General features: G+C 37.7%; 1 protein-coding gene across 5 annotated transcripts in view; it reads left to right on the forward strand.

The window, feature by feature from the left end:
* KRAS (KRAS proto-oncogene, GTPase) overlaps positions 1-12,070 on the forward strand; it is a 44,388-nt gene that overhangs the window by 14,888 nt on the left and 17,430 nt on the right. For all 5 annotated transcript variants that reach the window (XM_069585546.1, XM_069585547.1, XM_069585545.1 and 2 more), the window contains exons 3-4: positions 10,532-10,710; positions 11,710-11,869. In XM_069585546.1, the coding sequence (XP_069441647.1) occupies positions 10,532-10,710; positions 11,710-11,869 (339 nt within the window). The remainder of the gene's footprint in view (positions 1-10,531; positions 10,711-11,709; positions 11,870-12,070) is intronic.

Consider the following 12,070-nt stretch of genomic DNA (forward strand, 5'->3'; position numbering starts at 1 on the left):
GAGGTTAGAAACTTTATTAATGCCTGGCTCAGTATGATACCTAGTAGATTTTTAGTAAGTGTTCCTATGATGCAAGGGAGGAAGGAGTAGGTAGGTCTGAGCGACTTCACTTCCACTTTTGACTTTCATGCACTGGAGAAGGAAATGGCAACCCACTCCAGTGTTCTTGCCTGGAGAATCCCAGGGACAGGGGAGCCTGGTGGGCTACCGTCTATGGGGTCGCACAGAGTTGGACACGACTGAAGTGACTTAGCAGCAGCAGCAGCAGGTGGGAATGAACTAAAAAATAAGCCTGTGTTGGTATGTCCCAAATTCTTTGTTTCTGTATTGTAATTCTAACATACCAGGCTATTGTATGTTTCTAGCTGTCTTTGAGAACTAGCTGTGTACAACCACTTTTGATGATTTATAACCAGTGTATGGAATACACTTCCCTGATAGCTCAGTTGGTAACGAATCCACCTGCAATGAAGGAGACCCTGCTTTGATTCCTGGGTCAGGAAGATCCCCTGGAGAAGGGATAGGCTACCCACTCCAGTATTCTTGGGCTTCCCTTGTGGCTCAGCTGGTAAAGAATCTACCTGCAATCTGGGAGACCTGGGTTCTGGGTTCATGTATGTTCTTACACATACATTATTCTATGATAGAATCTTTTAGAAGGGTAACAGAATACTTGAGCATTGAAAGAGTAAAAGTTTCTCAGTTTTTTCTGTTGGTGTTATAGAGCTGTGCATGAAAAATACTTCAGTTCAGTTCAGTTCAGTTGCTCGGTTTTGTCCGACTCTTTGCGACCCCATGAATCACAGCACGCCAGGCCTCCCTGTTCATCACCATCTCCCAGAGTTCACTCAGACTCACGTCCTTCTTACGATAGCACAATAAGAAAATCTCACAAACATTTCAAAAGTAAATCCTCAAAGAATACATTAGCTGACATTTCCAGCAGCCCTGTTCATATTTACAAGAGCATCTGATGGAATCAGCAGCATGAAGATGGAGATTAAATGGGATAAGGCTTGTAATATGCTTATCACAGTATCCTACATATAAATAAGGGTTCAGTAAGCCTTGGCTGTCATAATTACTATTAATAGTAATATGATTACTCTTAGTAAAAGTTAATAATTTCTTTAGATTTTGTGTTTACTGTAAGATGTCTTCTCATGACAGGGTTAACTGCCTTAGTGGAAAACTCAGCTGAATATGTTAGGAGATGAACATACTGAATAACTTGATTACTGTTAATTATAATAGAAAAATGACAAGATGAGGTCCTGATAGTGAATTTATCTCATTCTTGAAAGATTTATTCCTGACTTTCAAAGTCCTCTGTTGGGTCTACATATCAGTTTCTACACATAAAACAACACTTGAAGGCACTTTAATAAGTTGGAAGACACTTTAAAAAACTTCAGTTGGTTCAGTTCAGTCACTCAGTCGTGTCCGACTCTTTGTGACCCCATGAACTGCAGCATGCCAGGCCTCCCTGTCCACCAACTCCCGGAGTTCACCCAAACTTACATCCATGGAGTCAGTGATGCCATCCAACCATCTCATCCTCTGTTGTCCCCTTCTCCTCCTGCCCCCAATCTTTCCCAGCATCAAGGTCTTTTCAAATGAGTCAGCTCTTCGCAGCAGGTGGCGAAAGTATTGGAGTTTCAGCTTCAGCATCAGTCCTTCCAATGAGCACTCAGGACAGATCTTTAGGATGGACTGGTTGGATCTCCCTGCAGTCCAAGGGACTCAAGAGTCTTCTCCAACACCACAGTTCAAAAGCATCAATTCTTCTGCACTCAGCTTTCTTTATAGTCCGACTCTCACATCCATACATGACTACTGGAAAAACCATAGCCTTGACTAGACGGATCTTTGTTGGCAAAGAAATGCCTCTGCTTTTTAATATGCTGTCTAGGTTGGTCATAACATTCCCTCGAAGAAGTAAGCGTTGTTTAATTTCATGGGTGCAGTCACCATCTGGAGTGATTTTGGAGCCCAGAAAAATAAAGTCAGCCACTGTTTCCACTGTTTCCCCATCTATTTCACATGAAGTGATGGGACCAGATGCCGTGATCTTCATTTTCTGAATGTTGAGCTTTAAGCTAATTTTTTCACTCTCCTCCTTCACTTTTCATCAAGAGGCCTTTTAGTTCCTCTTCACTTTCTGCCATAAGGGTGGTGTCATCTGCATATCTGAGGTTATTGATATTTCTCCCAGCAATCTTGATTTGAGCTTGTGCTTCTTCCATCCCAGCGTTTCTCATGATGTACTCTGCATATAAATTAAATAAGCAGGGTGACAATATACAGCCTTGACGTACTCCTTTTCCTATTTGCAATCAGTCTGTTGTTCCATGTCCAGTTCTAAGTGTTGCTTCCTGACCTGCATATAGGTTTCTCAAGAGGCAGGTCAGGTGGTCTGGTATTCCCATCTCTTTCAGAGTTTTCCACAGTTTATTGTGATTCACACAGTCAAAGGCTTTGGCATAGTCAATAAAGCAGAAATCAGTATTTTTCTGGAACTCTCTTGCTTTTCCATGATCCAGTGGATGTTGGCAATTTGATTTCTGGTTCCTCTGCCTTTTCTAAAACCAGTTTGAACATCTGGAAGTTCATGAAGCCTGGCTTGGAGAATTTTGAGCATTACTTTACTAGCATGTGAGATGAGTGCGATTGTGCAGTAGTTTGAGCATTCTTTGGCATTGCATTTCTTTCAGTTCAGTTCTGTTGCTCGGTCGTGTCTGACTCTTTGCTACACCATGAATCGCAGCGCGCCAGGCCTCCCTGTCCATCATCAACTCCCAGAGTTCACTCAAACTCATGTCCAACGAGTCGGTGATGCCGTCTAGCCATCTCATCCTCTGTCGTCCCCTTTCCCTCCTGCCCCCAATCCCTCCCAGCATCAGAGTCTTTTCCAGTGAGTCAACTCTTCGCATGAGATGGCCAAAGTACTGGAGTTTCAGCCTCAGCATCATTCCTTCCAAAGAACACCCAGGGCTGATCTCCTTTAGGATGGACTGGTTGAATCTCCTTGCAGTCCAGGAGACTCTCAAGAATCTTCTCCAACACCACAGTTCAAAAGCATCAATTCTTCGGCACTCGGCCTTCTTCACAGTCCAACTCTCACATCCATACATGCCACTGGAAAAACCATAGCCTTGACTAGATGGACCTTTGTTGGCAAAGTAATGTCTGCTCTTGAATATGCTATCTAGGTTGGTCATGCCTTTCTTTGGGTCTTTGTGTACAAAAAAGACAAAAATCCCCAAAGGGCAAAGGACACAGGTTATGGGAATAAATATGACAAAGAAAAACTATGTAACATTACTAGTCCTCAAGAGATTTTAAAACAATAGGGTTTTTGGTCTAACAAACTGAGAAAAATAATAATGTAAGACCTATTGTTGAGTGAGTGGTGATGAGATGGGTACACCCTGTTAATTATTATTATTTTTTAATTAATGGAAAATTGCTTTATATTATTGTGTTGATTTCTGCCATACAACAATGTGAATCAGTCATAATTGTATATTAATATATAACCCCTCCCCTCCCCCCACCCTTCTCCTTTCAGTTCAGTTCAGTCGCTCAGTCGTTTCCCACTCTTTGCGACCCCATGAATCGCAGCACGCCAGGCCTCCCTGTCCATCACCAACTCCCGGAGTTCACTCAGACTCACGTCCATTGAGTCGGTGATGCCATCCAGCCATCTCATCCTCTGTCGTCCCCTTCTCCTCCTGCCCCCAATCCCTCCCAGCATCAGGGTCTTTTCCAGTGAGTCAACTTTTTGCATGAGGTGGTCAAAGTACTGGAGCTTCAGCTTTGGCATCATTCCTTCCAAAGAAATCCCAGGGCTGATCTCCTTCAGAATGGACTGGTTGGATCTCCTTGCAGTCCAAGGGACCCTCAAGAGTCTTCTCCAACACCACAGTTCAAACGCATCAATTCTTCGGTGCTCAGCCTTCTTCACAGTCCAACTCTCACATCTATACATGACCACAGGAAAAACCATAGCCTTGACTAGGCGGACCTTAGTCGGCAAAGTAATATAAAGCGCCAGGCTGAGCTCCCTGTGTTAAATAGCAGCTTCCACTGTCTATTTTATATGTGATAGTGTATGTATGTCAGTGCTACGTTCTCGATTCGCCCTACTCTCACCTTTCCTGACTGTCCGTGTATCCACAAGCCTGTTCTCTATTAGCGTCATCAGTACTACTATTCTAGATTCCATATATATGTGCGTTAATATGTAATAATTGTTTTTCTCTTTCTGATTTATTTCACTCTGTATAAGAGGTTCTAGGTTACTGACTCAAATTTGTTCCTTTTTATGGCTAAGTAATATTTCATTGTATATATGTACCACATCTTTATGCATTTATCTGTTGATGGATATCTAGGTTGCTTCCAAGTCCTGGCTATTGTAAATATTGCTGCAGTGAACATTGGGATACATATGTCTTTTATAATTACGGTTTTCTCAGGGTATATGCCCAGTAGTGGGATTGTGGGGTCACATAGTAGATTTATTCCTAGTTTTTTAAGGAATTTCCATACTGTTCTCGGCAGTGACTATATCAGTTTACATTTCTAACAAGTATGCATGAGGATTCCCTTATCTCCACATCTTCTCCAGCATTTATTGTTTGTAAATTTTTTGATGATGGCCATTCTGACTGGTGTGAAGTTTGTAGTTTTGATTTGCATTTCTCTGATAGTGAGCTTTTGATCTGTGGTATTAGAGAAGACTGTTGAGAGTGCCTTGGACAGCAAGGAGATCAAACCAGTCAATTTTAAAGGAAATCAGTCCTGAATATTCATTGGAAGGACTGATGCTGAAGCTCCAATACTTTGGCCACCTGATGCAAAAAACTAGCTCATTGGAAAAGACCATGATGCTGGGAAGGCTTGAAGGCAGGAGGAGAAAGGGAAGACAGAGGAAGAGACGGTTGGATGGCATCAGGGACTCAATGGACATGAATTTGAGTAAACTCTGGGAGTTGATGGTGGACATGAAAGCCTGGCATGCTGCAGTCCATGGGGCTGGAAAGAGTTGGACAGGACTGAGCCACTAAACTGAATAATGAGCAGTGTTGAGCATCTTTTTTGGTGTTTATTGGCTGTCTGTATGTCTTCTTTGGAGAAATGTCTGTTTAGGTCTTTGCGCATGTTTTGCTTGGGTTCATTTTTTTTAATTGTATGAGTTGCTTATATATTTTGGAGATTAATTCTCAGTTGGTTACTATGTTTGCAATTATTTTCTCCCATTTTGAGAATTGTCTTCATCTTATTTATAGTTTTCTTTGCTGTGCAGAAACTTTTAAGTTTTACTGGGTCCTATTTGTTTATTTTTGTTTTTATTTCCATTAATCTAGGATGTGTGTTAAAGAGAATCTTCCTGCAATTTATGTCAAAGAGTGTACTGTCTGTGTTTTCCTCTAAGAGCCTTATAGTTTTTGGCCTTACATTTAAGTATTTAATCTGTATTGAGTTTATTTTTGTATATGGTATTAGGGAGTGTTCTTAATTTCATTCTTTTACATGTAGGTGTCCAGTTTTTCCAGGACAGCTTATTGTACCACTTATTGAAGACACTATCTTTTCTCCGTTGTATATTCTTGCCTCCTTTGTCAAAGAAAAGGTGTCCATATATGCGTGGGTTTATCTTTGGACTTTCTATCTTGTTCTGTTGGTCCATATTAATTTTTTTGTGCCAGTACCATACTGTCGTAGTATAGTTTGAAGTCAGGGAGGTTGATTCTTATAGCTGTTTTTATTTTTATAAGACTGTTTTATAGTGCCTGCATATGTTTACAGTGGAACGGTTTATTGTTCAACTACTGAATACCTACTGTGTTTAAGACTGACACACAGGGTACGTAATAGTGAATAAAACAGATGCAAGCTGAACCATCCTGGAGTTTAAAGCCAAGTAGGGGATGTCGGCTTGAATAATTACACATAAGTACATAGTTGCAAATTATAATATGATCACCAGCTGCTGTTAGAAGATATATTGTAGGACTAGCAACAACTGCTAGGAAGCAATTGTAGGAGATTGCATGAGACATAAGCACATTGGGCCAGGGTGATGGTGGTGAGTGCTTGGATTTGGAGTATATTTTGAAAATAGATAAGTGGCATAAGATTGTGGGTATTAAAAGTCTGTAATTTTGTGCTCTGTGGTAAAATGTTAAGTATATTTCTTAACTATAGTTTTTTGAAAGTAAACCGTATTTTCTTAGTATCCTTTACCATAAGTAGCATTACTGTGTCAAAGGCTATGAACATTTGTGTGGCTCTTGATAAGTACTATACTTGCTTTCCCAAAGGGCTGTACCTGTTAACTGTTATCACCAGAAATGTTTGGCTTCAGTCTGTGTTTAACTTTTGCCAGTGTAGTATATTTCATTTAGAAAAGTTTTTCTTTTTTAAATTAAAAAAGTAGTACTTTAGCTGGGAATAAGGGGAAATTATGGAATAACTTTCCCTCATTTATTATTTTATTGTGTTGAGTTAGTTTTTAAGTGACTTTGTTTTATCCTAGTTTCTAGAGGATGTTAGTAACATATGTACCTGACCTAAAAGTTTATTCTATATTATTAGTATTATTCTGGGAATAACACTAATTAAAAATGAAGAGTCTTATTCCTTTTCTTGCTTTATCTTTAACTAGTTTCATTGTGGAATTTATGTGGTTTTAAACTGGCTATGCTTTATAACTTGTATTTTCTCAGTGATGATTTGTTTTTTACAAATAAAAGGAGTAATATATGTTAAGAGTACTTTAGATTTGTGATAAGGCATTTTATTAGCTTAGAGCGGGGTTGGCAAACTTCTGTTAAGCATCATTTGATTCTTTGTCACATAATCTTTTTTTTTTTTTTTTTTTTTAACAATCATTTAGAAACCCAATAACTATTCTTGGCTCATAGGCCACACAAAAACAAGTGAGCTGAATTTGGCCTGTGGGCAGTAGTTTGCTTATTTAGGCTTTTCATCTTGGGAAAGTGTCACTGTTGATACATACATTTTTTTCTTACCTCCATATACTTTTTTTCTATGGCTGCCCTGAAGCTGAAACAAATGCTCTAGTATTCACGTGTCATTTTTGTTGTGCTTGCTGTATGCTTTGTCTTAAAACCTGTCAGTTCTTTTCAGATCACATCTCACCATGTAACACTTTTGTTCTTAAGTTTTTACCAAGTTGTATTGCCTTTTTATATAGCTCAGTGACTAGTTACGCTTCTAAGGATGACCCTAGTTAAAATTAACTTGGGAAATACTGGTTTAAGTTTTTCAGTTCAGTTCAGTCGCTCAGTCGTGTCTGACTCTTTGCAGCCTCATGAATTGCAGCACACTAGGCCTCCCTGTCCATCACAAACTCCCGGAGTTCACTCAAACTCATGTCCATTGAGTCGGTGATGCCATCCAGCCATCTCATCCTTTGTCGTCCCCTCCTCCTCCTGCCTCCATCCCTCCCAGCATCAGAGTCTTTTCCAGTGAGTCAACTCTTTGCATGAGGTGGCCCAAGTGGGTGTTTTTAACCTAAATCTATTCTTTGTAATCAGCAGATTCCACCTCATTGTTTATAGGCAGGTTGTAGATTATTTTTTTTTCAGTAGCAGAATGTGAGTCAGAACCTTGCTGTCAGTATCTTTAGGGCTTAGAAGGGAAAAGATAATAGGAATGAACAGAAACTGCTTTCCCAGTTTCCCAGTCTCTTTGATGGAGTGTTCATCCTGGGAACATGCTATGAAATACATGCAGAAACTGCGGCTATTTTACATTACATACTTTTTGAGACACAGAGTGTTTGAAAATTTTGTAAATGGGAATTTACTGAGGTGTTTGTTTTAGAGGCAGTATCTGTCTTCACATGTGAGTGATCCTCCAGCCATGCCTTAGGTATAGATCTGTATGGCTCCAGAAACAACAGTCTTTAATTCATTGTTGATAGGAAATTTCAAAGACTAAAGAAACTATTAACTATAAGGTTAACTTGTGCTAGTTTTGGCAAGTAAAGACTATAAGGAAAAGTCTTTGGTCTGTTTTACGTGCTCAGTAGCCACACTTGGGTAATGAATGGATTGACTTGAATACGCCGTACTTTGCTCTCAATTCCTGTTCTTTGATTATACCTCAAAAACACTGGTTTTTATTAAATAATTTATGATATACAGGAGTTCTTTCAAGTGGTTAAGGGAATTTTTTTTTTTTTTGGTGTTTAATCGCTAAGTTGTGTCCAACTCTTTTAGGTTAAAATAAAATGTCAACCAAATGTTCAAATCTTTGGTCAAGAGCTTCTTGTTTGGAAAATTAAATATTCATCCTTTTTTTCTGACTAGTGAGATCAACAGCTTTTTATTATAGACATTTGGAAAATATGGTTTACTTTAAAAGATAAGCACAAGATCATAGTTTAATATGGTAATCTTTCACACTTTTTAAAATTAAGAGGCAAAGAAAGAAATACATTAAAAATAATATTTGTTACCAAAAAAGATAAGTAATCAATTATTTCTTAATTCTTTCCATCAGAGACATACTCTTTGTTAACATTAATATACCTACCACCATGAGTTTTTTAATGTATATATAGATACGTTTATACAGATGTGTAGAGATACTGGGAACATGTCACATGTGTATCTTAGAATACTTTGTATGCTGTGAACATTTTTTCAGACATTTTACCAAAAACATAATTTTTAATGACCACTTTTTAAATGATAGATTGGTTTGTAAAGTAATTCATGAACTAAAGGTGGAACAAGACGAAACAGTGTCCTTAGGCTTATACTTTATACCCATTATTAGCCCTACCTCTGCTTCCATGACCTCACCTTACACCAGCTCTTTCCCTTATTTTTTGAAGTCTATTTTGGCAGACAGTGTGTGAAATCTTTTAGGCATGAGGATTAATCAAAAGGTTCCCAGGTGGCTCAGTGGTAAAGAATCTGCTTACCAATGCAGGTTATGTGGATTTGATCCCTGGGTTGGGAAGATCCTCTGGAGAAGAGACTGGTAACCCACTCCAGTATTCTTGCCTGGGAAATCCCATAGATAGGGGAGGTCTGTCAGGCTACAGTCCATGGGGTCACAAAGAGTTGGACACGACTGAGTGACTGAGTAGATACACACAGACTAATCAAAAGTCAGAGGAAAGTCAAATTCATCTCAAGAGTCTGTTATGCTACTCACCCTCTTTTCTTTACTCCCTCTTTGAGTTGCAGTGTCTCTAAGGTATCCAACTCTTTCTCTTTTCTTCTCTACTCCCTCTCTTTTTCACTAGGGATCTCCCAGAATTTGCAGACAGAACAATCATTCTCTTTAGCAGTTTCATAGTATCTATCTGACTGTTAAATATTGTTCCCAGGACTGTAGAAATGGACTATGGAGGGTATGAAAATTCTCAGTATTGACCATTCTCTTATGAATTCCTTTGACCATAGGTAAAATAATTGCATGACAATTATTTGTAAGTTGCTTGGTTTTTCTTGCCACCTAAATCATCCAGAATAGTAAGAGCTGATAGAGCTATCCCATTTTGTAATAATTATTTTTCTTTACAGAGAATTTTGGGTCTTTCTGTTCTCAGTCTGTGCACTTGCGTTGTTGAATCTTCTTGTAACATGTTAAAAAAAAAAAAAACTTTTAAAACCGTGGTAAGATACACATAAAATTTATCATTGCCATAATTTTAAGTGTACAGTTGAGTGACCATAAGTTAAATTCACAACATTGGACAACCATTAGCTCTGTTTCCAGAATTTTTTCCTCATCCCAAACTGAAACTTTGTGCCCATTAAATAATAACTCTCCAATTCCCGTCTCCTCAGCCCCAGGTAACCTCTTTCCTACTTTTTGTCTGTGTGACTTGACCTTTTCTAGGTATCTCAATATAAATGGAATCATAGAATGTTTGTCTTATTGTGTCAGACTTCATTTAGCATAATGTTTTCAAAGTTCATCCGTGTTGTATAGCATACATCAGAAATGCATTTCTTTTTATGGCTGAATAATATTCCACTCAGTGTGTGTGTGTGTGTGTGTGTGTGTGTGTGTGTGTACAGTCATGCCGTCACACACATTTTATTTATCCATTCATTTTATCCAACAAACACTTGAGTTGTTTCTACATTTTAGCTATTGTAAGTAATGCTTTGACCATTGGCATACAAGTATTTGAGTTTCTGCTTTCAGTTCTTTTGTTAACATACCTAGGAATGGAATTGATGGATCGAGTTTCTCTGCATCCTTACTAGCACTTATTATATTACCTTTTTTTTTTAATAGCCACTCTAATGGGAGTGAAGTGGTAGCTGATTGTCATTTTGATTTGCATTTCCTGAATGAGGTTGAACATCTTTTCATGTACTTATTGGCCATTTGTGTATTTTCTTTAGAAACCTGTCTATTCAATTTGCCCAGTTTTGAATTGGATTGGTTTTTGTTTGTGAGTTGTGTCTAACACCTTTTTAGAAGCAAAAGGTGCACCATGATAACCCAGACTGTGTTTCTCCCTTCTCAGGATTCCTACAGGAAACAAGTAGTAATTGATGGAGAAACCTGTCTCTTGGATATTCTCGACACAGCAGGTCAAGAGGAATACAGTGCAATGAGGGACCAGTACATGAGGACTGGGGAGGGCTTTCTTTGTGTATTTGCCATAAATAATACTAAATCATTTGAAGATATTCACCATTATAGGTGGGTTTAAGTTGAATAAACTAAATTGACATTGAGGAGTAATTGTATCTCCGTTCATTGAGTCTTTGCTAACTGCTATGCACAAATTATCTAATATAAAATAATTTTTGTGAGGTAGGTAATATCCCTGTTTTGCAAATGAAATCTTATGGATTGAGCAGTTGAGCAGCTTGTTCCAGATCACACAGTGGCGATGCTGGAATTGAAAAGCAGGCCTGTTTGACTCTAAAACTGTGCTCTTAACCACTCTGTACTGGAGAAACAAAGCTTTATGCTAGATCCATCATAAAAATGAAAACCATGAACAAAAATGTGAAAAGATAATTGAGATGGCACCACTTGAATAGCCTTAAAAAATAAGTCCATTTAGTGTGGCATTTCTTGGAATCAAATAAATATTGGCTTTAGATAATTAAGGAAAAAACACAACTCTGAAGTTAAAAGACAGAAGTGTTAATACAGCTTTTAAAGAATCTTGGTGAATTTGCATAAAATTGATTACTTTTACTAAATAAAATAATTGTTCACATAGAAATAAAATCTTTCCACTTGGTGCTCTTTTTTAAGAATGGAAAGTTAAAAATATGTTAATGTTGTAAATCATGTTTTCATAAAAACATTAAAAACATTCCATACATGTATATTTAACAACATATATAGTATGTATTTTTAAGATTATAATATTAAAAATTAGGCATAGCACTTTTTTGGCCTAGAATTTTTCATTATTTCTGTTTTATCATTGTGACCTATCTGCATATGAACCTGTTAGACTGTAGTACTATTATATTTCTGGATATTTGATCTTTTAAAAGGCATAGAAGTTCTCTCTGTTTAGAATAGAGAAAAATAAGCAGAAGGAAGAGAAAGGAAAATCTGGTGTGATGGGAACTAGGAATTACATTAACAACCTTTATTTTATGAGACAAAGTTGTGAATAGTTTCTGAAAGATTTTTGTTACTAATTCCTGTGCTATAACTTTTTTTTTTCCTCCCCAGAGAACAAATAAAAAGAGTTAAAGACTCTGAAGATGTACCTATGGTTCTAGTAGGAAATAAATGTGATTTGCCTTCTAGAACAGTAGACACAAAACAGGCTCAGGACTTAGCAAGAAGTTATGGAATTCCTTTTATTGAAACATCAGCAAAGACAAGACAGGTAAGTAAAATTGTAATAACAAATCTGTCCTCTCAAACTATATCAAGTGATTTTAATCATTAATCACAGTTTACTAATATATATTCCAATAATGTGATTTTGGGAGCAGGAAGGCGTGAGCATTAATAAATGGACATACCTGATAGCATAACTGTTGATTTTTTTTCCATTATACTAAAGTAGGAAGTAAAACAATATTTA

Source organism: Ovis canadensis, chromosome 3 (assembly GCF_042477335.2).
Source record: "Ovis canadensis isolate MfBH-ARS-UI-01 breed Bighorn chromosome 3, ARS-UI_OviCan_v2, whole genome shotgun sequence".
NCBI lineage: Eukaryota > Metazoa > Chordata > Mammalia > Artiodactyla > Bovidae > Ovis > Ovis canadensis.